The 27,273-nt window shown below is 41.6% G+C and overlaps 1 protein-coding gene across 1 annotated transcript; it reads left to right on the forward strand.

Moving 5' to 3' along the window:
* The first annotated feature begins 11,903 nt into the window (after positions 1-11,903).
* Positions 11,904-22,134, forward strand: rhag (Rh associated glycoprotein). Its single transcript, XM_088324502.1, has 10 exons — positions 11,904-12,142; positions 14,502-14,685; positions 17,669-17,819; positions 17,910-18,057; positions 18,934-19,100; positions 19,192-19,329; positions 19,403-19,524; positions 19,594-19,664; positions 20,922-20,995; positions 21,107-22,134. The coding sequence occupies exons 1-10, from the start codon at positions 11,956-11,958 to the stop codon at positions 21,179-21,181; spliced, it is 1,317 nt and encodes a 438-aa protein (XP_088180628.1). The 5' UTR covers positions 11,904-11,955; the 3' UTR covers positions 21,182-22,134.
* The last annotated feature ends 5,139 nt before the right edge of the window (positions 22,135-27,273 follow it).

A 27,273-nucleotide genomic window follows, 5' to 3' on the forward strand; every position in this document is an offset into this window, starting at 1 on the left:
TTATTTTGTAAAAACGTCACAACATTCTGCAAACAGGGAGCCTGATGTGCTTACTTTTGGCGCAGACGGCAGGGCGAGAGATTGGAGTGAGTGCTTGCACTTTTTGCATAGCTCCACCCAATCCCAACCCAATCGAATAACTTTAAATTCTCTTCTGGTGTTTTGGCGTATTCACAGTTTGTTCTGTGGATTTCATCATAAGGTATCTGAACACTGAACACAGATTATATAGTGAGCTTTTATATTCAGATTCAGATCTACTTTATTGTCATTCTAGTACACGTGTATCCAGAACGAAATGTCGATACATCTGACCCGCACAGTTTCCTTGAATGTACAGATATAAATAAAATGTTGTATTGAGTTGTAGTATTGAGTGCTAATAATATACTAAATAATTATGGCTATGTATAGTATTTTACAGTAGCGCAAATAGTGCAAGAGGAGTAGCTAACCAGATGTGCAAAATGGGCAGTCAGGTAAACAAGTCAGGTAAACAGAACAATAACACTGTAACAATAACGCTGTGAGTACAATAGTGCAGAGAAACAGATGTGCAAGGAGTGGCTAGCTATAAAGAACTGCCAGTAGTGCAAAAAGTCAAACAAAACCCACAGATGTACAGATTAGCAGCAGTTTAGATTTACTATGTGTTTGAGTGACCATTTAACAGTCTAATGGCCAGGGGGACAAGACTATTGTGGAACCTGGTGGTCCTGCACCGCACACTGCAGTACCTCTTCCCAGAGGCTAGCAGAGTGAACAGTCCATGATGGGGGTGAGAGGGGTCCCTGATAATGTTCTTAGCTTGGGATAGGCAGCGCTTCTGGCCAATGTCCTGAATGGAGGGAAGAGAAGTCCCGATGATTTTCTCTGCTGTCGTCACCCTCCTCACACTACCCCAGTCGGTAGCGCTGCAGCCTCCACACCACACAGAGATACAGCTGGTCAGGATACTCTCTATGGTGCCCCTGTAGAATGTGATGAGGGAGGGTGGGGGCAGGTTGGCTCTCCTCATCCTCCGCAGGAAGTACAGGCGCTGCTGTGCCCTCTTAACCAGTGATGCAGTGTTCACGGACCAGGTGAGTTTGTTTGTGATGTGCACCCCTAGGAACTTGATGCTGCTGACAACCTCCACAGCCTTGTTGTTGATGAAAAGTGGGGCATGGTTGGGCTGTTTTTTTCTGAAGTCGACAATGATTTCTTTAGTTTTGTCAACATTCAGAACCAGGCTGTTGTCCCTGCACCAGCCCACCAACTGCTCCACCTCCTCTCTGTAGGCCAGGTCGTTGTCGTCCCTGATGAGGCCCACCACTGTTGTGTCGTCTGCAAACTTCACGATGTGGTTTGTGGCGGACCTAGGGACGCAGTCGTGTGTCATCAGGGTGAACAGCAAGGGGCTAAGGACACAGCCTTGGGGGGAGCCCGTGCTGAGGTTGATGACATCGGAGATGTTCTGACCAATCCGCACTGACTGGGGTCTGTCAGTGAGGAAGTCCAGCAGCCAGTTCCGCAGGGGGGTGTTGAAACCCAGGAGTCTCATTATGTCTACCAGGTGTTGTGGGATGATGGTGTTGAATGCTGAACTGAAGTCCAGGAACAGCATCCGCACATGGGAGTTCTTCTCCTCTAGGTGTGTCAGGCTCAGGTGAAGCGCAGAGGAGATGGCATCCCCGGTGGAGCGGTTTGTCCGGTAGGCGAACTGAAAGGAGTCGAGTGAGGAGGGGAGACTGGAGGTGATGTGCTCTTTAACCAGTCTCTCAAAGCACTTCATTATGATGGGAGTCAGTGCAACGGGCCGGTAATCGTTGAATGATAAGATCTGGGGTTTCTTTGGCACTGGGATGATGGTGGCAATCTTGAAGCATGATGGTACTGTGGCTTGGTCTAGCGAGGTGTTGAAAATGTCTGTTAGTACACAAGCCAGCTGATCGGCGCACTCCCTAAGGACCCGCCCTGGAATGTTGTCCGGGCCTGGAGCCTTCCGTGTGTTGACCCTTCTCAGGGTCTTCTTCACGTCAGTTGAGTCCAGGTGGAGCGCTCTTTCGTCCTGATTTGGAACCGCTTTCGCTGCAGGGGTGCCATTTTGTGCCTCGAACCTCCTAAAGAAGTTGTTGAGGTCATTCAGAAAGTCCATGCTAGTGTCCTGCACTGGGGCGGTGGTTGGCTTGTATCTGGTGATGGCCTGAATGCCTTTCCACATATCCCTGGTGTTGGTTGTGGTGAGGAAACGGTCCTGGATTTTTTGACTGTGCCATCGAAGGATTCTTTAGCGTTGTACGGCCAAAACGAGTTTATTTATTTATTTATTTTTTTTTTTTTTTTGGTGTGACACTATGACTGTAAGTTGTAGTGAAAAACGTGCCCTATATATTCTGCCAAGTACTGCAATGTAACTCAGCTTTGGTTTGGCTTTGCATGTATCTAAACAGGATCAATGGCTTAAGTTTTGAACGAGATGGAGAAAATTTGCATGCAATCAAATTTGTCTCTGAGCCACAGGCACTCATAGAAAGAGCCATATATGTCTCGTGAGCCATAGGTTCCCGACCCCTGCCCTAGGCCGTAGTTCGATGATTGACTTTGTCGTTGTTTCGTTGGAACTGCGGCCGCATGAACTGGACACTTGGGTGAAGAGAGGGGCGGAGCGGTCAACTGATCACCACCTGGTGGTGAGTTGGCTTCGATGGTGGGGGAAGATGCCGGTCCGACCCGGCAGACCCAAGCGTGTTGTGAGGGTCTGTTGGGAACGGCTAGTAGAATCTCCTGTCAGAAGAAGTTTCAATTCACATTTCCGGCAGAACTTTGCCCATGTTCCGAGGGAGGCGGGGGACATTGAGTCCGAGTGGACCATGTTCCACGCCTCCATTGTCGAGGCGGCTGATCGGAGCTGTGGCCGTAAGGTAGTCGGTGCCAGCCGCGGTGGCAACCCTCAGACCCGTTGGTGGTCACCGGCGGTGAGGGATGCCGTCAAGCTGAAGAAAGAGTCTTATCGGGCCTTCCTGGCCTGTAGGAAGCAGCTGGCAGGTATCAGCTGGTCAAGCGGAATGCGGCTTCGGTGGTTGCCGAGGCAAAAACTTTGGCATGGTAGGAGTTTGCCGAAGCCATCGAAGCTGACTTCCGAACGGCTTCGAGAAAATTCTGGTCCACTATTCGGCGTCTTAGGGGGGAAGTGGTGTGCCATCGACACTGTGTATAGTGGCGATGCGGTGCTGCTGACATCGACCCGCGACGTTGTGAATAGGTGGGCGAAGTACTTCGAAAACCTCCTTAATCCCACCGACACATCTTCTTCTGGAGAAGCGGAGCTGGAGGACTCTGAATGGGCTCTCGTATGTCTGGGGTTGAAGTCACTGAGGTGGTCAAAAAACTCCTCGGTGGCAGGGCCCCGAGGTCGATAAGATCCGCCCAGAGTTCATTAAGGCTCTGGTTGTTGTGGGCATGTCATGGTTGACACGCCTTTGCAACATCACGTGGACATCGGGGACAGTGCCTCTAAACTGGCAGACTGGGGTGGTGCTTCCCCTCTTTAAGAAGGGGGACCGGAGAGTGTGTTCTTACTACAGGGGAATCACAATTCTCGGCCTCCCTGGTAGGGTCTATACAGGGGTACTGGAGAGGAGCGAACAGAAAAAAGCGTTATGCTATCAGACTGGGGGGCCGCTGGCACCACCAGTGAGCACTAACACAAGAAAACGTATAATAAAGGCATACTACTATTTTATGTATTACTTATTTGCAATAATCTGTGGTCTGTGCAGCCCTTTGAGACTACTTGTGATTAAGGGCTATACATGGGGATGGAATCCGGTTTGGGGGACTGAGCATTACGTCATTGCTTTTTGCAGCTGTTGGCTTCCTCAAGCCGTGATCTTCAGCTCTTGCTGGAGCGTTTAGCAGCCGAGTGTGAAGCGGTCTGGATGGGGATCAGCACTTCTAAGTCCGAGACCATGGTGCTCAGCCGGAAAAGGGTGGCATGCTCCCTCCGGGTTGGGGATGAGATCTTGCCCCAAGTGGAGGAGTTCAAGTACAGTGGGACCTCGCTACTTCGCGGTTCCACGTTCGCGGGTTCAGAGCTTTGCAGGTCCAAAAAATAACAAAAATAAAATAAAATAATGAAAATAAATAAATACATTTTTAAAAAATCTTTTTTTTAAGCATTTTTACTTTGCGGATTTTCACTTTTAGCGGGTGGTTTTGGTCCCCATTGAGACGAGCCAGTTGAAGTGGCTCGGGCATCTGATAAGGATGCCTCCTGGACGCCTCCCTCGGGAGGTGTTCCGGGCATGTCTCACTGGCAGGAGGCCCTGGGGCGAACCAGGACATACTGGAGAGACTATGTCTCTCGGCTGGCCTGGGAAGGCCTCGGGATCCCGTCAGATAAGCTGGAAAAGGTAGCTGGGGATAGGGACGTCTGGGCTTCCCTTTTAGGCTTCTGCCCCCGCGACCCGACCTCGGATAAGCGGAAAACGATGGATGGATGGATTGATGGATTATCCTTATTTTGGAAGGAAACCATTTTAATGGTTGCATAATAAAAATGATGCTTAAAATAAGAAATCTATCTATCTATCCACCCTGGCCATATTCCTCGAGAGGGGTGACCGACAGCAAGACAATCACATACACAAAAACAAAAAAAGGAAAAAGTAGCAAAAACACAAAAAAAATGACCATGGCCAACCCAAATGCCCAAACACCCAAACAAGTTAAGTATTTCTGCAACCAAGTTGGTCATGCTTTCGTCCCTCCAGATGAAACACACTCTTCTGTTCAACAGCAGGACCCGACAGCTTTCATTGGTTTGCCTCAGCCGTATCATACTGCCCGTCCCTTAGAACACATCCAAACATCCCACGATCTATCTTTTCACAACACCTCTCTATTCTTTCCTATCACCAACAAGAGCTCTAGTTTCCACTTCATTTAGACCTCTTTCCTGAAGTGCACTCATAACACCATCCATCGACGTCAATCGCGGCCTTGGTCTCCTTCCATTTACTTCTGCTCTGTAGATCCTCTTCAACATTTGCTCCTCATCCATCCTTCTCCATGTGTCCAAACCAGCCGAGTACTCTCTTATCCTCACGCCTCAGTTCCACTACTACCCCAGTTCTGTCTCTCACAATTTAATTTCTCAATTTATCCAACCTTGCCACTCCTAACATACTCCTCAAAAACTTCATCTTAAAAGTTTTTAATTCCCCTCTCAAATCTGCATTCAGGCTCCAAGTCTCTGCACCATATGACACAGTCAGCACAATCACACTCTCATACAGTCCCCTCCTAACATCCATACTCATACTCGTTACTCATCACTCTCCTAAGAGCACCCTTCTTGATTTACTCTGCGCAATACCTCGCACTTCATTTCTACCAACTGCAGCCACATCACAACCTAAAGCCTTCAACTTCTTCCAGCACCTGTCCATTCAACCTATTTCAAACACCATGCCTACTCCATTACGTGAACACTTCATCACCTTAGTCTTCCCAACATCCACACATAACTTAACGCCTATCACACACTCTTCCAAAATTCATGACCAACCTTCTCGAGTTTTCCTCAGAATCAGCCAAGTGCTGTGTCATCTGCAAACAACTGACTTACCTGCCATACCGTTCCAATGTTAGCCATCATCTCTACACCTCTGCCAAATACTCTTGCATTCACCTCTGTTGCCACACCGTCCATGCACACATTAAACAGCCATGGCGACATCACACACCTGTCTCACACCAGTCAAATTTTATATTAGAAAATATTTGAAAAACAAAACAAAAATCTGATATTTTTTCTCAATGCGATTATTCTTATTTTGTAAGTAAACCATTTGTAAGGGTTACATAATAGAAATAATGCTTAAAATAAGAAATAACATGTGGTATTTTATTTTAAAAATATTATTTCTACAAATATTGGAAAAATAATATTTAAAACAAAGAAAAGGAAACCCACGCAACACAGAAGTGTGTTGTGTCACCCTGACCCGAGTGTCATGGCCGCTTTCTTGTGTCCCGTTTCATCTGGAGGGACGAAAGCATGACCAACTTGGGTGCCGAGGTGCTTAACTTGTTTGGGTGTTTGGGCATTTGGGTTGGCCATGGTCCAAAATGTTTGTGTGTGTTTTTGCCACTTTTCCCCTTTTTTAATTTTCTTTGCTTTTGTATGTGATTGTCTAGCTGTCGGTCACCCCTCTCGAGGGATATGACCAGGGTAGATAGATAGATAGATAGATAGATAGATAGATAGATAGATAGATAGATAGATAGATAGATAGATAGATAGATAGATAGATAGATAGATAGATAGATAGATAGATAGATAGATAGATAGATAGATAGATAGATAGATAGATAGATAGATAGATAGATAGATAGATAGATAGATAGATAGATAGAAGCCACTTTTATATGATATTTTTAAATTAAATATTATAAAAATAATATTAAAAAAAAGCAGATCCACCCTAAAGGGTGTGGGAATCAGAGAACAGCAAAATGATTGGCCTATAGTTACAATGATGAACACAGTGCACAATAGTCAATATAACAAACAACAGTCAGGTATTTTCGTCAAAAAAAACAAGTTGGCAACTACTTTTTAGGTATCCAATATTAAAAACAGAATAAACTTATCACCACTGATGGCTTCACAATACCAGTGTGTTTTTGTGGTGCAATAAAAAGTAAAACTAAAAAAGTAAAATTTTAAAGTAACAATCTTTTCAAGCAAAAAATCAAAACTCCAGCTCCAATGCTGCTCTTAAAGTGCTGTTATGCTATATCCAATAGAACACAAGATTGTTGGTCCATCTGGTGCATGCATGAATCTTACTTTACAGTATTGTGATACTCAGGGTTCAAACAGCATGGCAGTCTCCTGATATATTACCATTCGACACAGACTTCTTAGCATCGGGACATTCCCGAAGAAGCTTGAACCAAGCAGATGCACGGGTCAAATAGAGGTTCCAAGCTTTAAGAGCCCTGATTTAGGGCAAAAACACAAGTCATGAAGCAGATTGATGAGATCAGATGTCATAAAATATCCTCAGAAAATCGTGAGGCGCTTAGATGTCATCACTAGATAATGGCGGCAATGCATTCGTGAGAAGCAGCGTATGTAGATCCTCCAGAGTTCAACACCACATTCCTCACTAAGGAGGATTCCTACTTATAGATACAAACGTATAATCTCGATGCGATCCAGAAGCTGTTGTTGTGACAGACGTGTTCCAGGCACATACCAGTCCGCCTCTAAATTAATCCACAAAGCTGTGTTGTGTGCAGTTTTAGCTATTATGTGCGTGAGTACTGCCTATTAATCAAATGTCAAAAGACGAATTCTGCTAGTAATCGTATATGGGAAACATATAGTGTATCCCACTTCTGCTTTCAATGGATTGCAGGTGTGAATGCAAAAACTGAACGGGTAAAGTTTAATGATAGGTGAGCGGTTGCTGCTAAGAGCTCATCATGTCTCTTGGGAAATAGCTGTGACTGTGCAGCTGCACATGTCGCCTCTGTGTTTGGGCAGCTGGCAAGAAAGCAAGCCGGGCAGGTAAACAAGCTTGCACGCATGCCTTTGGCATGCAGTGGAGAGTTATTTGCAGAATTAAGTCAAATATGAATAAAATAGGAATAGAGGAATTCCCATCACTAAAAACAACAGAACATTAGCAACAAAATATATGAATCCAAGTATGCTAAAGTATACTTTCTACTCAAGGGGTGTTCAAAAGTATGGAGGAATAGAATATGCAAAATACAAAATATTTAACAGTGATGTCAAGGGCTTCCACAGTCTACATGGAAATAAGGGGAGCCGCTTTAATTGACCACGAGTTGACTGTGTTCCATCACACAACAATGCACAAAAATACACCCATCCTTGACTAACAAAACAAGGGGTTCAGAAGATGCTGAATAAAAGCTGCTCACAAAGATTTTATGTATAGGAATGTTAAATTGTTACTCATGTTGCAGAAGATCATGCACGTTTAATGAATTGTTTTCTTAGTTTACGATACTTTAGACATTTTTAGGTATACGGTAATTATTTTTCTTGTAAAATATGAAAAAAAAACTTGAAATCATCAAAATTGTTCGATATGGCAGGCAGTAAATAATATTGGTGACTTTAAGTACTGAAAATATATTTTTGATCTTAGTAAACTTAAAGTCAGATATCTTAGTTTTATTCTATTTTTCTCACTTTACTAGAGTGATAAGTTAAAAATATAATACATAAAAAATAAATGTAAAAAAAATTACATTTTTGGTTTTAATTAATCAATTAAAATCCCACCGACCGATCCACCCACCCGCCCACCCACTCACTCACTCACTCACTCACTCATTTATTTATTTATTTATGATGACTTCACTTTGACCCTGAAACACAACAATTCAATTTTCATCATTTTCTATATAGCACAAAATTATTGTTCTGTCGAATGGCAGATTATTTACCTTATTTTGTTTTATTCCTGGAAGCACAGCAGCTGATTAGTTAGCGCGCGGTTATACTTCTACTACTCAAAAATGTCTCCATTGGAGGTGAAGCAAAGGTCCTGCAAGGGCAGCAAAAATAGTTTTGAAAATTGATTAGGAAAAGTAAATGTAATTACATTTCTAGCTAAGACCCAATCAAAGGTGAAAAAAAAGCAGCCACATAGTAACAGTCACGGATGAATGGCTACCCTAAGTGGATAATAAATTATCTCATTCAAGCCTGCATTTAAAACAATACACATACTCACTGCCAAATATCAGTAAGAAAAAAAAAAAAACTTAACGCGTGCATTCATGGAGTAACACGTGTTTCTCTTATCTCTCAACATTTGGAAGTCATTTCCCAAAATCGCTCGCAAAAATCGCTCCAAAACAAACAAAAAAATGCGTTGTTGGCATTGATCAACCACTCGGCTCACTCATGAAAGTCTCGAGGCCCGAAAAAGTGAACGACCTCTATGTTCCGGCTAATTTGACCTGCTAGTTTCCCTCAATCGCTTGGGGAATGGTGCGTCACAACCTGGGGGGCCCAATGAGAGCTGCCATCATGGGAAAGTAGGAACAGAAACATTGGCTTGTACTGTATGGCCTACACGCTATTTCCCAATGTGGCATTTGTTTACAAAAAATATTAGCAATATTAATCTTTTATGTAGGAATGCATGACGTAACTTTTCCAGTCTGATTCTCAGGCCTAACTCTTGAGTTGTCATTAATATCACACCAGTACCACTATAGCAGGTCGGGCACCTTTTTGACCCAAAGAGCCAGAAATTGTTTTTTTTTGAGAGCCACAACTTATGTTTTAAGACAAAATTCAAAAACTTCCAAACCTGCTCTCCAGACAAAAGCTAATTCTTCAGCACATTTTATTTCACCTTGTGATGTTTAATGATTTGATCAAATGAATGAAATAATAGTCATTTCAGATGCCCGTGTCTCATATCAATATAAACATACCACTTAAAATGTGTCTCACTTCTGCAGTTACTTAAGAGTGTTGAGGTTCATTTTGACTGTCATTTTTGTCCTAAATAATGGTTTAAAAACAAGGTGCGAGCAACGTTTTATTGTCCTTCCGTGCAAAAGTTGCTGGGTGAGGAGGAGCGTGCGCGCACTGTGTGTATAGCTCTGCCCATTCCTACTGCACACCCAACCAAATGCTCTGAGTGCTTTGCTGGCGTTTTGGGGTATTTACAGTTTGTTCTGCCGGGTTTCATTATAAAGTGCTTCAACATTTAACATAACTTGTTTATTGAGCTTCCATTTGAAAGATTATTTAGCAGTGTACAGCAAAAATGGGGTCTTTTGGTGTGACACCTTGACTGTAAACTGTAGTTGAGTCTGTGCCCACTATATATCAGGCTGAACCTTTCTCATATTCAGTGCTGTTCTGGCTTCGCACGTGCTAAATCTGGCACCTATTGTTTATTGAGTTATGTCAAAAGGTTACAGCAAGATTATAGTATTATTCTGATATACAGTATATAAAACGAGAACAAAAAGTAGCTGTACGTCGTGCAAATGAGTCGTTCAATATCGAATTTAATCAATTGGACTTGGATCATTATGCTTTACAATAGAACCATCTTTGAATTGCTCTGCATGCCGCATACCTGTATGTAAATGGTCTGCTTTTATATAGCGCTTTTTAAGTCAATGAAGACCTCCTGAAGCGCTTAACAATGTTCTTCACACTTATCCATTCACACACTCACACACCTAAAACAGCGCCATGCAAGGCAACTATTTGATTATCGGGGATTCACTCATTTTGGAATCAGTGTCTTGCCCAAGTACACCTTGACATATAACACGAGGGGCCGGGAATCATACCTGCGACTTTTTGGAGAGATTCTCACCTGCAAAGACTGAATGAACAACTAATTTCAAGCATTTTGGAATTAATAATTTTGTAAGTATATTTATTTACACACATGTTGCCTTAATGGACGCATCTAAAGTTTTAAAATCCATTTTGTAGTTCCCATTTTTTTCTTGCATTTTACTGTACGTATATGGATTAATAAACTTGCTTTAACGAAGATTTGTAAACTTTTAACATCCACGTATAGTAGCTGCTGTATATACTCACAAACAACCTAAATTTAGAACTATAAAATACAATACTGAAATCAGGGGGTCACTTCTATGTGCATAAAATAAAATAACCACAAGGGGACATAAGAAGGGCAAAGTCCCTATAAAATCCTTTATAGTCAAATGTAAACGATACATTTTAATATTTAATTCCCACTCCTGTGCGGTGTCCTCATGCTCCTGCTTCGCCCGATCTCTTCTACCTCTTCAGTTAAACATTGCCATCCCGATTGTGTTTGACAGGGACCACATCTCATTTTATTGTTATTTAGTGAGTTTTTTTGTCTTTTTGGCCCATAACAATAGGTCTCAAAAAAAAATTGTGATTAGGAGAAGGAAAAGTGGAAAACAGTGACCACAACGATCAAGTCAACGAGGGAATGATTTCGAAATAGGAAAATGAGAGTCTGTATGCTTAAAGGTACAGTAAATGGTTTAAAATCAATAATTATAATTTTAATTTTAATAATATTAACAATAATAATACATTTCATTTCAAAGTGCCTTCCTGGACACCCAAGGTGGCTGTATGCAGAATATAAAACAGTGACATCATTTTAAAAGAAATGTTTAATTTGCATCTTAATTACCAGTATAACAATCTATTATCTGCCCATTTACAGTAAATACAGTTGGTTAGGTACACATTTCATAATGTTTTCAGAATGTGGTTCTTTTCGTATGTGGCTATTTTAAAGCAGTTTTAGGGGTTCGACGTTTTTGTGATTCAGGCTTAGAATCAAACATAAACACTACAAATTTCATGAGCGTATATTGATTTGTAAACGTGGAGCTTTAAATGAGGCGTGTAAACTCTTTATATCAACATATTGTAGTTACATATATTTTATGTTAATTTATTGTTTTAATCCTTAAAGATTGATAATGATATTAAGCATTGAATCTGTTTTCATAAATACAGCAGTAACCAATAATTAAAAATATCAGTAAAGGGTTATATCATAAGTATCTAGTTGATTTTGGAGGGAACGGTGAAGTATCCAAAGTAATAATGGTATCAGTGAAATCTCACTGGTATTGGTCTCAAAAAACGTTAAATGGAAGTTAAGTGTGTACTGTAAAAGTACTGTATATCTATTAATCACCACACTTTGGTGTTTACTTTTGTTACATCGAGTATAGAGGAAACCCATCCCTGAAATAAACCAAGGGGGAAGGGTGAAAGAAACAGGGTGGGTTTTCATCATCTAAGAGGCCCGTCCAGTCGAAACCCCCCCTGCATCACTTTAAAAGCAGTCTCCGTTTTCTTCCCTCCCTTCACTCAGAGCAGGTTTCTGTATACAAGCACGCGAGTGTGTGTAAATTTGACGACCAGGGATGCCTGCGTACGCCACCAACATGAGACTCAAGTTCCCCATTGTGGCCTTGGCATTGGAAGTTATCACCATCATCCTTTTCGCCGTTTTTGTTGTGTACGATGACGGGAAAGCTCACGGGCACAACGGACATGAAGCACACGATAATGGCACGGGCCACCCCGCCCCGCCTATGGAGCTCTATCCCAGTAAGTAAGACTGGTGGTACTGGTCACTGAGAAAGCTGCGTTGACGGAGTGCTGGGTTGCGTGCTGTCAATAGGAAATTTGAAATGTTTCCATTTACAACTATTGGATTGGGCGTGGCAGGTCTGAAACACAGAGATAAGCTTACTTTAATTTGGAAGACTTGGTTTAAGATCAGGTAATTGTGTAATTGTAATCCTGTGCAGTCCTTTGAGTCATTTTTGTGATTAAGGGCCATATAAAAAAATGTGACTTGACTTGACTTGAACTTTATTGGTCTGCAGAATAGTTTTGTCATTTTGATATACACAAAAATACTTTTTTATTCCCAATTTACAAGTGAAAATGTCTATTTGTCCCAGGTTTTATGTACTCTTTGGCGAGTAAGGAAGAAAAAGATGAGGGGATAAAAAAGAAGAGTGGGAAAAAAATGTATATTCAAACCATGTGATCATTTCTAAACTGACTAACAAATTATGTTACAATGATGTAAGACATGATAATGACTTAAAATGATTGATAGAAAAAGTGTCCAAATGTATCTAGGGGACAGGTCTCCTTTAAGCCTTTGGTGTCAATCTATCATCTCTTTTTTAATTTGCTAGTTTTGTGATTTGATTTTTGTTGCAAGATGCCTGAAAAGAAAAACTTAAGGTGTAAAACCAAAGACTAACATGCAAAAATACTACCACGGTCCCTGAATTGAAAATTCTACGAAAGACAGCCGATGACACTTTTATGGCGCAAATGTAATTTAGAGCATCCTTCCTTTCATTCATGATGCATTTTATTTGTAGCCAAGTTGGAGCATCTCCACTGCTGGGCATTACCTAACATCTGGGCATGACGCCAGCCGCTGTCGCTTCCTCCCAATTTTGGAAGCTTACAGTATATTCAGTACGCTGATCAAGCTTAATATGAATTTTAACAGAAAAAGATTTTGCTGAATTTACTCTATTTTATGTAATTTAATAATTCTAACCCACGAGATAATATTTGGATCCAGAAAAAAGATTTTAGGATTCTGTCTCAATGAATTATCTTGTGCAACTTAATGACAAAATGTATGTACAGTAATAATTAAAATCATTTTTGTTTAAAGATATTGTGAACATTGGCATTTTTTTGTCGAATAATTAGACCTCAGAAATAAAATATAATTTTCCGTGCATCCAGCAAATGAGCTGTGCTAATTAGTTGATAAATGTTATTGGAGGTCCTCCAGTATAGTCACTGATAGTTTTAGATAATATCAGTACCTACCGATCCTTAAATATAACTACATTTAAATGGACTGTATAAAGTAATTCAGTGTCCATTATAATACATTTATTTTAGGGGAAAAAAGTAAAAAAACAGTAAGACATGCAGCTGTTTGATTTTAAGTTTTAATAAATAGTTATACAATTCCTGTAGGTCCTTCTTTCCCATACTTACAGTTTAAGCGAAAAATAAAAAGTATTGCAGAAAACTGTTACTTAGGATCCCAAACATAGCAGTGTCAGTGTCAGAACAAATATCAGAGGCTTTCGATTTTGAATATGTTAACATTTATTGATAAAAATACCAGTTAAAAGAATAATAAAATTAAATACAAAAACACTTTAATTCATATACAAAATATTATCGGTCTCCATTGACAAGGGCTACAAACATCAGAAAATATTTTCAAGCTGAACAATTAATCTCAACAATTGATCGATTCCTTAAATATTTGTTATGTGAATTGATATAATCCCCTTTAACCTTACTAAGAACCAATCATAACAGAATTTGAGGACGGCTATAGTCCTGTTGGACAATACATGCTACCATTAAATCTGTTATAGAAAAAGAAAATTACTTCTATTGTTTAATGGTCTAATGTTATTTACATGATTAGAGCTCATCACATTCAATCTAATTTCCTGCCTTTGAGGGAACACTCATCACCAACAATGCCCTTCGCTACTTAAGACTGGAGTATTGTTTTGCTGTTTACGATCGCCGTCGCCAAGTATAAGTTAAAAAAAAACATGCAACATATGTTAAGAGCCATACTGCATCCAAACCGTTAGAGTCATATGCCCCTCATATAAGCAGAACAAGGCTGCCAACTCACAGAAACACTGCATCTCATTTAAGTGTGATTCAATTGCTTCTCAAGCTGAAGGGTCACAGTTGACAAAACAGCCCTTGTTTAAGAAAACGACTCCTGGGAGCCTCACCAACGCCCAATAAATTATTTCAACAGCTCGTGAGTGAACTAATAGCGCGGTGATCGTGCTGAATTAACCACGTCACATAATAAATCAATCCGTTTTATCCAACGTGGTTTGACAGAAAAAAACAGCACTTACCTCTTATTCTTGTGTGTTTCCAGTGTTCCAGGATGTCCATGTGATGATATTCATCGGCTTTGGCTTCTTGATGACCTTCCTGAAGAGATATGGTTTCAGCAGCGTGGGCATCAACCTGCTGCTTGCTGGCTTTGGCCTGCAGTGGGGTCTTCTCATGCAGGGAATTTGGCACCTGGATGATGGAAAAATCAAGATCAATATCTTTAAGTAAGGCACATCCAACTCTTCAAATTCCTTCACAACAGGGAAATGATTAATAAGATCAAATTACTTTTTATATCGAATGGTAAAACACATGACTTTTTAACACGTTATCACTTCGAGGCTTAGGATGGAACCCATAAGCACCAAGTGACACGGAGCGGAGCAGGAAACAGGAAATAAGGACCCATTCGCGTAGACCTACTCACATTATATTGGGGGAGGATGAGGAGGGTGCGCACACTCGATCCGTGAATCGATGGTCGCAGGAGTGGATTAGAAATCCACTCAAAAGCAAAGTATGTCCAAAAACAAACGGATCAGACCAAAAACAAAACAGGATCAAACACTGGCAAATTTACAGACTAGGTATTTCTCAGAGTCAAACACAACTGGCAGAAATCTCACAGAAGGTTCAAAAGTTTAACAAAGTATAACAACGCTCCAGCAAAGCACAGTTCAAAGAGATGCGTTTAAGTACTCCAACAAGCAATCAGTCAAATGCGTCTCAGCCGGTGTTCATGGGCGGGGCCAACTGGGCGCCGAGGCAACCGCGCCAGAATCCGGCGCCACCCGGCTAGGACCAACTGGGCGCCAAGAATGCCCCCCTTAAGGGACGGCTCCTGAAGTCCCAACAAAAACCAAATACATCGCCCCCCAGAATGGGCTGATGCTCTTGAGGAAAAAGCAGGATCGGGGAGAGGCAGGGCCGCTAGGCGGACGAATCGGAGTGGTGGGCGGACAAACCGGGCAGGTAAGCAGACGAATCGGAGTGAACGAGTGAATCAGGCAGGTAGACAGGTCGACAAACAGGCATGGCAGGCGGACAGACGGACGAGTCTGACAGGCGGACAGGCAAATCAAGCAAACAGACGGGAACCTCAGACAGATCGGGCGTTGCAGAAGAGTCGAACGTGCGAGTCGAAGAGTCGGAGTGGCAGGCAGACGAATCGGAGTGGCGAGCAGAAGAATCTGACAGGCGGACGGGTGAATCAGGCAGGCAGACAGGTCGACAAACAGGCATGGCAAGGCGGACAGACAGACGAGTCTGACAGACGGACAGGCAGATCAGGCAAGCAGGCGGGTACCTCAAACAGATCGGGCGTTGCAGAAGAGTCGAACGGGCAAGTCGAAGAGTGGGAGTGGCAGGCAGACGAATCGGAGTGGCGGGCCGGGGAGTCAAACTGACAGACGGGTAAGGAGGGTTGGCCGCCAGGCGTGGCGTTGAGGTCGACGGGCGCGGCGTTGAGGTCGATGGGAACCTCGGACAGCTCGGCGCCAAATTTTTTTGGGAACCCCATTTGAGACACAGCCATGGCCACGGCGGGCGGGGCCGTGGTTTGAGTGGGCAGGAAAGGTGACGGCGCGGCCGGAGAAGAGACCCCGGGAGGCGGGGCCGTTGCCGACAGGAGCTCACTCAGCTGACGCGACATGAATTTAGTCCGCTGAGCTAATTGCTCCATCTGGTGCTGTATGCTCCGTTAAGTTCGCTCAACCTGCAGTTGAAGGGCGGTGACATCACTGGGCGATCGCCAGACGGCGCCCTCCGTCCGATCCAACTGCTGGAGAGCGTAGGAAGTGTCTAGCTCTCCCCAATTTGCGCTGGTGTGAGCATCCACTGGGTCCAAAACTGGCTTGAGCGTTCTGTCACGGAGCGGAGCAGGAAACAGGAAATAAGGACCCATTCGCGTAAACGTACTCATCACTTGTTGGGGGAGGATAGGGAGGGTGCGCACACTCGATCAGAGAATCGATGGTCGCAGGAGTGGATCAAAAGAAAAGAATGTCCAAAAACAAACGGATCAGACCAAAAACTAAATAGGATCAAACGCTGGCAAATTTACAGACTAGGCATTTCTCAGAGTCAAGTACTCCAACAAGCAATCAGTTCTTGGACGGGGCCAACTGGGCGCCATGGCAACCACGCCAGACGTGACACCATGTTGTTGGCCCCCAATGTTCAAGGTGTAAAATCCTTAACAAATTCACTATTTTTTCATACATTTATTCACACAATTTTAGCGTCCTACATTTTTCTTTTTCAATAAACCTGCGTGTGTGCCCCAAAATCATTACAATATGTTTTAAAATTGCATTGGTATTTAAATCTACAATTTAAAGGAAAAAAATAAAATAAAATAACCTTGCCCCCGTTGATCATTAATTGAGCTCTGAGTGGCTGTTATGTCCTTTTCAGATGACAGCCAAGAGTAAAATGGGTGTCCTAGCTTAAATGCCGATTTAAAATTTTCAAATTCATTGATGCATATCGTCTCGATGCCATGGAGATACCAAATTAAGAGCACAAGGTACATGATAAACGAGGCTGTGGCAATTTAGTGTCACAAAATCAAAAGATGGGGTACAATTTTGTGAAAAATTTCCTGTGAAGGTTTGTCCAAGCAAAGAGCATTTGAACTTGTTTTCTAAATGTGAATACACATGCTCATGTTGACAGATAACTATGGACGTTGGTAAATATAGCTATAAGTAGGGCTGCACAGTGGCTCGGTAGTTAGCCATGGTGCAGAGGTTCAGGGTTCAAGTCCAGCAACCGCAGCCTCCCCATGTGGAGTTTGCATGTTCGTGCCTACGTGGGCACTCCAGTTTCCTCCCACATTCGAAAAACATGCATGTCAGGTTAATTGGCCAGTTCAAATTGTCCCTAGGTGTGAATGAGCGAGTGAGTTGTCTGTCTCTGTGAGCCCTGTGACTGGCTGCCAGTTTACTGCCCAAAGACAGCTGGGATGGGCTCCCGCGACCCTACTGAGTGTAAGAGGTGCAGATAATGGATAGATTTAAGTAGGTTCTGGCAACACACATGAAAAATGTAGGATGTTGTAGACTATGAACTTTTTACTTTCTACTTTTTACATTTTGTACATGTTTAGCCCTTCAACCTTTATTTGTACCAAATGCAACAATCCAAGAGGGTCATTTATGTTGAAAAAAACGAATTGATTATCGTGATTATTTTCTCACTTGGTAGAATCATCAACGCGGACTTCAGCACGGCCACCGTCCTCATCTCCTTTGGCGCAGTTCTTGGCAAAACTAGTCCTGTGCAGTTGCTTATCATGACAATCTTAGAGATCACTATTTTTTCCATTAATGAGCATCTGGTGGCAGAGATCATGCACGTGAGTTGATTAAAATGTACCACTTCACTTTGGACAGCTATTACTCTAAAAAGCCAGAAAATGAGAGTAACCGTTTACTTTTGTTTACAGGCCAACGATGTTGGGGCCTCCATGATCATCCACGCCTATGGAGCCTATTTCGGTCTGGCTGTGGCTCGGGTACTTTACCGACCTGGTCTGAGGAATGGGCACGAGAACGACGGCTCTGTTTACCACTCTGATTTGTTTGCTATGATTGGTAATAGTCCGAGATTGAGTTGCAATTCTCTACAGCAGGGGTCTCCAATGTGGTGCCTGCGGGCTCCCTCATGCCCTCTGAGGACAGATGAGGTGCCCGTGGGCCTGTTCAGAAAATAACTCACCAGTACTGGGTCATTGTGATTTTCCAGAAAAAAATGTGTTTTAGTGGTTGACTGAGTCTATTTAACCCTACTTCCAATAATTAAATCATCTGCTAACAGCCTAGTTAACTACTAACTGGAAAATCTAACTCAAGTCACTGGCACTGATTTCAAAATTGTTCTTTGACGTCTGTCATCGTTACAGGTAGTTAATTAGATATGTAAATGCTATATGAACTCCACTTTTTTTAGCGCTTTTCAAGTCACTGGAGACCTCTTAAAGCACTTTACAAGGCATTCCACACTCATCCATTCACACACACTAACACCCCGATATAAGGAAACCAGTTACAAACTAACTAGTTAATTAGGTGAGTTATTTAAAAGATAACTACTTCCTTATGGTATTTAACTCATTCACTACCAGCTCAGTTAACGTATTCCTAGTTTAGTTAAGTAGAAAATGAAGGCTTGACGTCTAAACCTGTCATCTGCGAATTGAAATGGATAATTGACGTATCTAATCGTCATTGTTAGTGAATAAGTTAACCTGATAATAAGATTGTAAAGACATAGTAATAACATGATAAGTTGTTATTTTAGAAATAGATAACAAACCGGGTGCTCTTTGTGCTAATTAATAACAAAAGGTAGCTCTCGGATTCAAAAAGATTGAAGACCCCTGCTCTACAGTCTTCCTGATCGTTTACGTCATCTAGAGGACATAAATGTCACTGCACATTCAACACTGCATAATCTTTTTTTGTCAATAGGGACAGTGTTCCTCTGGATGTTCTGGCCCAGTTTTAACTCGGCAATCGCAGATCCGGGCTTTACCCAGCTGACAGCAGTGATCAACACCTACCTCTCCTTGGCTGCCTGCGTGCTCTCCGCCTACGCCATCTCCAGCCTGGTGGAGCACAAAGGAAAACTGGACATGGTGAGATGAACTTAGATGGCACTGAAATGTGACTTCAATTTCAGTGGCTTGTATTTTTAACATGTTCTTTCACGGAATTTCAATGGCACAGGTTCACATTCAAAACGCAACCTTAGCTGGTGGCGTCGCCGTGGGAACCTGCGCTGACATGAACATCGGGCCCTTTGGGGCGATGCTGATTGGATTAGTGGCTGGCATCGTTTCAACGCTTGGTTTCAAGTACCTGACTGTAAGTGTGGGGTTTAAAACATAGGCATATGTTAATATTCAATTCCAAAGTAATTTTCTGGTCCCTTCCCCAGCCTGTTTTGGCATCTAATTTAGGCATCCAGGATACCTGCGGAGTACATAATCTGCACGGCATGCCGGGCATCCTGGGAGGCTTGGCTGGCATTGTGGCCGTGGCTTTGGGGAAAAAGGACGGGTAAGGTTCAGTAAATCAAATCTAGTTCGGTTCAATTTGTTGTTGAATACCATCTGTTCAAATTTAAAGGAAAGCCACCATGCAAGCTGCTGCCTTGGCTTCGTCCCTCGGATTCGCTTTGGTCGGAGGGGCTATCACAGGTGGGAGGAGATAAGAATTTACACAGTATACACTTTATTAACATATTAAGGAATGTTCCAACTTCAATCTAGACAAATAACAAAGAAAAATAAAGCTCAGGAGTGCAGTTTGTACAATACATATTATCTCAGTGCTATGGAGATAGCCCTATCCTGCCAAATCAGGGACACAATGCACAGAAAAGTAAGATAATAGTAATTCTGTGTCACAAATATTTAGATTTTTAAAAGAAAATTAAAAGGGAGTTCTCATCTCATCTCATTAGCTACACCGCTTATCCTCAGTAGGGTCGCGGGGTTGCTGGAGCCCATCCCAGCAATCATCGGGCAGTGGGCATGGGACACCCTGAACTCGTTGCCAGCCAAACGCAGGGCACACGGGGACAGACAACTCACTCGCTCATTCACACCTAGGGACAATTTGGACCGGCCAGTTCACCTGAAATGGATGTTTTTGGAATGTGGGAGGAAACCGGAGTGCCTGGAGGAAACCCACACAAGCACGGGGAGAACATACAAACTCCGCACAGGAAGTTTGGAGCTGGATTTGAACCCACGCAGGAGGTTCCCAAGACACGAACTGTGCCGCACAAGCGCTAACCACTGCGCCGCCGTGCTGCCCTAAAAGGGAGTTAAGAAAAACATTTTTCCCGTAATTGTTTTCGGGTTTGTCAAACAAGACTACAGGATTTATTTTTTTTAAATATAAATTTGAATGAGGTGACTTAATGTATTATTATTTTACCTATTATATCTTATACTTTTATATATTTTACCTTTATTTATTTATACTATTGCTACTACTGCTGCTACTTGGAACACTTTACTGTTTGCTGTGTCTTATATTTCGGTTGTTTTACTTTAGTATTAGCAGAAAAGTCACTTGCACTTTTATTTAGTATTATCTCAGGTTAGGACTGTTCTGTGCATCTGCACTTTATTATTATCAATGTCCGCGCATGGGAGAGTGAGAAATGATATTTCGATTGCTTGTATGTTAAGAACAACCTAGGAATTTGCCAAATAAAATGGACTTTGACTTCACATAATTCTAAAATGGAAATTGAAAAATTTGCAATATTTACTATGTATTACACTAAATGCAACAACGCAATCCCTTCTTGCAATTCTGACTACAGTCAATCAAAACTGAGCAATACATTCATGTTTATGAAAAGAAATATATCCAATCCTGACATATTTAATTGAAAAGAGCAAGAGCAAGATATCCGATTGTAACCTTCCCTGATGTCTCAGGTTTAATAATGAAGTTGCCTATCTGGGGCCAACCTCCTGACCAGAACTGCTTCGATGACTCTATTTACTGGGAGGTATGGAATCCTTTTTTATTCGATAAATATTCCACATGATTGAATGTGTAACTCAGAATCATATTTGCGCTCTATCCTGGCAGTCCCTGAATAATATTAATATATCTTTAGGTCCCTGCGGAGGAAGAAGAGAATGAGGAGAGCCTGGCTCATGCTGATCACTCCAAGAACAAAGCAGACGTTTAAAAATGTGAAAAAAAATTATCTTAATTTTTTGAGTACTTGAGACATTTAAAACAAACCATCCTTGTATAACACACTATATCTGTTTTTGGAGAAAAAAATAGGGATCTTTATATTTTTTTAGATAATTAGCAGATCATCAAAACGTTCCCTATGCTTTCACATTCTTAGAATAGAAAAATGCGGAACCCTTAAAAATGTATATTTTATCAAATAAAAACTTCAGGGTTGATTTATATCCGTCACTGGAATCAACAGTTCAAAAAACAAATCGTTTTTAATGTTGCAACACAGCAATACTTGTTTTTACTTCAATGAAACTAGAAGTAAGCTTTTCTCCCATTGTTTACTTTTACATAAGAGTACAGCACAGCCTGTTTTTTTTATCATTCACATGAGCACTAATTTGGGGAAAGATGGAACAGGACTTCAAGTTACCTCATCACATTTATCTTTCAATGTTCAGTGTTCCTGTGATGACTCAACATGTGTTTATGTGTGTCTGTTCATTTTGTTACTGTGTTTATTACTTTAAATGTATCCATCTATGAATGTACAACTTCACATTTCAACAGATTGGCAAGGTCAGTTCGGTTGTAGCCCTGCAGCACAACTATAAAAGAACCAGTACACAACTTTAATCCCAAATGTCATTAAATGGCAGAGAACTAAAGTTAGTTAGTTGAAAGTTATCCATAATATGATAGATGATGATTTCATGACACAAATTTGTCTTTTATATTTTTGCATGTATGCTTTGCATCAAAAAAGTCTGCAGGTGAGATCAAACTGACTAACTTTCATACTTAGTATTCAATTATAATTTTTTTCTGAGTTTGTGTAACGCGGAGAAAAATAAAAAAATAATCCAATTTTTTATTTTTATAAAGTACTGCTTACATTTATATAATGTACTAACACTGCAATATTATAATAATAAATGTTTTTGTACATTATTGTGTTGAGTTTGTGACGTCATGACGACGAACTGTTTTTTTCTCGAGTATTGTACGCTAGATGACACTATTGACTACAAAGTCCTAAAGTAAAGAATATTGACAAGGCAGCACAGAGGTTTAAATGTGATCACACAATTGAAGGCAGGGCTGTCAAACATTGTAGGTGGGCTGGACAAGGACCGCCAAGGGTTTTTGATTCAAGTTAAGTCATTTTTATTTGTTAGCCCTTAATCACAAGGAGTCTCAAAGGGCTACACAGATTATTGCAGACCACAGAATATTATTACACCATCCCCTGATCTAAAACCTACATGAGGGCAAAGAAAAACTAAAAAATCTCAACATAATGAAAATGAAGAAACCTTGAGAAGGGACCGCAAGTGAGGTAATCCTCCTTCCAGAATGACCAGGGTGCAGTGGATGTTGCAATAACAAATAATACACAAATATTGTCAACATGAAATATGGGTCATTCATAAGAAATAGAATTTAAGTGTGTTTTAAGCCTAGATTTAAACAGTTCCGGAAGTTGCAGATTGAATCTTCGGGGGCAGAGCATTCCACAACTTAGGGCCCGAATGGAGAACGCTCTTTCTTGTCTTAGTTAAAAGCCTCGCTGCAGCATTTTGTACCAGCTGCAGGCTCTTGATTTTTTACTTCAGGAGGACGGAGAGTATTACATTATATTGATCGAGACGGGAGGTAACAAACGCATGAATTATAATCCCCGCATCGAACTGGGACAGCAAAGGGCGAATTTTAGCAATGTTGCGAAGATGGAAAAAGCTGTTCGAGTAATATTCTTAACGTGTGTTTGGAAAAACAGATTGGGGTCAAGCCTATGAGACAACATTGAGAGAAGCACAAGAGAAAAATGACAAAAAAGCCATGCACCACTCGCAAAGCAACTGGAGCTCCATTTTTTCCTCCCTTTAACTCTTTCTTATCTCTTTCTTTTTTATTATCTCTTTTTCTCTCTCGTTTTATCTCTTCCTCCTGTTTCTCTTTGTTTCTTCTCTTTCTCTCGCTTTTTATCCGTCCCTCTATGTCTTCAAGTATTCTACCATGTATTTCTACCTCTGCCCTCTCTCCCTTTTTTTCTTTCTCTACTTCGCTCTCTCTTATCTTTTTTCTGCCCTTGTCTTATTCTCTTCCTTTTCTCTCTCTCTCTTTATATATATATATGGGCAGCACATTGACACAGAAGTTAGCGCGTGTGCTGCACAGTTCTGAGGTCATGAGATCGAACCTTACTGTGTGGAGTTTGCATGCTCTCCCCGTGCTTGCATGGGTTTCCCCTGGTCACTCCGGTTTCCTCCCACATTCCCAAAACATGCATGTCAGGTTAATTGGCCTAGGTGTGAATGAGCGAGTGAGTTGTCTGTCTCTGGGTAAATTGAGTAAATAAATAGTAGTTGCAGTATCAAACCCAGTATCAAACACTGATCTTAATTATTTTAGTCATAATTTTCTCTGTGTTCCCTGCGACTGGCTGGCAACCAATTCAGGGTATCCTCTGCCCAATGCCCGAAGACAGCTGGAATGGGCTCCAGCACCCCCGCGACCGTACTGAGGACAAGTGGTGCAGATAATGGATGGATGGATATTTATCTCTCTTTCTCGCTCTTTTTAACTCTCTCGCTTTCCTTTCATTATTCTTCCCTATGACTCGTTCCCTCTCTTTGTCATTCTTTCTTTCTTGATTTTAGTATTTTTTTCAATTTTCTCGCTATGTTTCTTTCTTTCTCTGCATTTTTTCTGTATTTCTTTTCTTTCACATTCCCTCCCTCGCTATCTTTCTGTCTCTCACACTGACTGTTTTTGTCCTCTCTCTCTCTTTCTCTTTAATCTACTAGTCCGGCTCCTGTGAGTTGAAACACCCCCTCCCAAGATTTGGCCCCCAAGCTCGAATGAGTTTGACACCTGTTGGGATTTGTCAATTTAATAGCGCTGATCCTCGTGATATTGCGGTAAGGCGTTCTCCATTGTGTGACGTCAAGCACGCACCATATTTCGTTTTGCTAATTGTAGATTTCCATGTTGTATTGAATAGAGCCGTGTTCTTGTTTGCTTGCTGTTGAGGAATAAATATGCTTAAAGGCTGAACCACAATGTCCTGCTTATCTTCTCACCCATAAGGAAACTGCACTCTCTGACATATCCAGGGATCAGAATGGAGATTTTCATTTTCAGCTGAAATAGCCAGGGTCCAGGGGCCGCAGGCCCCGGCCAGGTCCAGGGCGGAGCCCGGTGGGGGGCTCAGGGGGGCAAACCCACCCGAAGCCAACGGCATTTATCTTATTTGCTATGTGAAAATTGCACTAGAATGAATTAAATCCAACAAAACAGAAACCATGTATTTTTTTCAGTTTTAAGATGTTTAAAACAATTGGGGGATTACAATGTTACAACCATCACCATTGTTGTTATGTTTTGATGATGAAGATGGACCTTGTATTTAGGTACTAATCAACAATATATATGAAAATATATACATTAATAACCATTCATCATTAATTTGAAAATAGAATGCACAAACTGAACATGCTTAAAGAAAATACATGTCAGTCTGTGACAGTCTTCTCCAGCCATGACCACTTAAATTTATTCTTGATTCCTTTATCAATCTCGGAGACAAAAGCCTCGTCTTCTTTTCTTAGTATTTTCATATTTACTTTTTCAAACACTCATTTCACCGTTTGAAAAGACCGGAAGGAGCGCCATGTTTGAGAAAGCCAACGCTCTGAACAAAAGCTCCACTGATTGGTTATCAGCGAACCTATCGACCAATGGTAGGAGTCGATCTATTTGTTGTGTGTTATAGATCTAATGCGCTGCGCTTCTTTTTGACGATTTTTCTCGCGATCTCTAACTGCTAACTTGGGGTGATGAAACAGTAACGTATCATACCTCACCCCCCCAAAATATTTTCTCATCGAATTTAGAGATTTACGGGAATGACCTTTGGGGTTCAAAAACAGCGGAAATCCGCGGATCCGCGGAAAATTCTGATCCCTACATATCCTTAACAACACATCTGATTTAAGGGGATACTTACATACATATTATGGACAGGTGCTGGAAGAAGTTGAAAGCTTTAGGTACTTGGGCTGTGATGCGGCTGCAGTTGGTAGAATGAAGTGCGAGGTATTGCACGGAGTGAATCAAGGAAGCAAGGTTTTGGGTGCTCCGAGGAGAGTGATGATCAACAAGAGTATGAGTATGGATGTTAAGAGGGGACTGCATTTCTCGGCATAACACCATCATGATTCGTTCATTTATCCCCGCGTGTGTTTCGTTGGCTGGGTCTCTCTCTCTGCGAGGCACCAGGCAAACTCACACTGAAAAACCCACGTAAAGCCTAACGTAAATCCTTTACATAACATGGCGCGCAACTGAAGATGTCTAAATTTCAGGTAAATGCGCTTTTAAAATAATAATAATAATAAAAAATCATTTTCTGGCCGTGCGCTCGCGTGCCATAGGTTGCGACCCCTGACGTAGATTGATGGTGCACTGCAGGAAAAAGGTCTAAATACAGTGGAAGCTAGAGCTCTTGTTGGCGATAGGAATGAGTGGAGGTGTTGTAAAAGGATAGTGGGATGTTTAGACGTGTTCTAAGGGATGGGCAGGGCACTTGTATGATGCGGCAGGGGGGAACCAGTGAAAGCTGTCAGGCCCTGCTGTTGAACAGAAGAGTGTGTTGTGTCACCCTGACCTGAGTGACATGGCAGCTTTCTTGTGTCCTGTTTCAACTGGAGGGATGAAAGCATGACCACCTTGGGTGCCGAGGTGCTTAACTTGTTTGGGTGTTTGGGCATTTGGGTTGGCCATGGTCTAAAAAATGTTGCGTGTTTTTTGCTACTTTTTCCCCTTTTTTTTAAATTTTCTTAGTTTTTGTATGTGTTTGTCTTGCTGTCGGTCACCTCTCTCGAGGGATATGACCAGGGTAGATACATAGATAATGAGTGATAGTGAGAAACGTTTATTCCACTACTGTACACTAAATGCCACTATTGATTCCGAAGTCCTAAGTTATAGAGAATTGACAAGGCAACACCTGGGTTAAATGTGATTACACAATTTCAGAGCATTTTAGATAAATATACAAATGAAAGAAGCGTAATTAAATCCAATTCAAATATGATAAAGGGGATTGGTCAGTGCTTCTGATAATGGTCAAACCAGAAATATATATTGACGAGATAAATCTCAACTTAGCTGAAAATGTCCTTAAGTTTTTTTTTAAAAATATATTATTTCAGAATTGGTTCACAATATCAAATATTTCATCATTTTTATCTTTAAATGGGCTCTATGCACGACTTCCGCGTTCGAGGAAGGATGTTTAGTCATTTCCGGTCTCTCGTAAACAGCACGAACAAAGCGCGAAATGGTAGAGTTAACTTATACACGCTGTTTGTTGGAGTTGCCGAAGATCACGGTAACTGATGTCAGGAGAATGGTCCGAGCGTCCAGCGCAGCACCACAGACCAAACCACAGAGTAACTGCGTCGCATTTCAGGGAGGTCAGTCATGTTGCTCCGAGCAAAGCAGAAAACCTGGCAGAAAGACTCACACGACAAACTGAAGACATGAAGAGGCGTCTGCACATAGAATCAAGCGCCTTAAAAGATTATGTTGTTTTAAAAAATGTGAACTTAACCACATGCGGGCTAGTGGTTCATCCAAATGAACCGTGGTTGGGTGCATCACCTGATGGGCTGGTATATGATTCTATCGAGCGACCATCATTTGGGCTTGTTGAAAATAAATGCCCAAATATATAAAGTTACATAGATTGCAAGTACCTCAAAATTGACCATGGTGTGCATAAGCTGAAAGAAAGCCATTGCCATTATTGGCAAGTCCAAGGGCAGTTGTTGATTACAGGTGTGACTTTGTTATCTTTGCCAATGAAGACATTCTTGTGCAGCGCATTCACAGACAATGCTGTGTTGCATTGTATGAAACAAAATGTTGATTTGTTTTTCTGGTACCTTTCAATGTGCAAATACGTTGACATGGAACAAATTTCAATGCAATACTTTTATTAAAGAAAAAGTCAACAGTCTGCAACGGGAGTCATGTGTGTATTTTAAAGAAAGCAAAAACATAACACTAAAGCATATTGCA

This window comes from Urocampus carinirostris, chromosome 20 (assembly GCF_059441175.1).
Source record: "Urocampus carinirostris isolate Australia breed hairy pipefish chromosome 20, RoL_Ucar_1.0, whole genome shotgun sequence".
Taxonomy (NCBI): Eukaryota; Metazoa; Chordata; class Actinopteri; order Syngnathiformes; family Syngnathidae; genus Urocampus; species Urocampus carinirostris.

Excerpts from the sequence above, each read along its gene's own strand:
- rhag (XM_088324502.1), top strand. The coding sequence starts at position 11,956 with ATGCCTGCGTACGCCACCAACATGAGACTCAAGTTCCCCATTGTGGCC. Across the intron at positions 12,143-14,501 it reads GCCTATGGAGCTCTATCCCA|TGTTCCAGGATGTCCATGTG; the intron begins GTAAGTAAGACT and ends GTGTGTTTCCAG. Across the intron at positions 18,058-18,933 it reads TGATTTGTTTGCTATGATTG|GGACAGTGTTCCTCTGGATG; the intron begins GTAATAGTCCGA and ends TTTTGTCAATAG.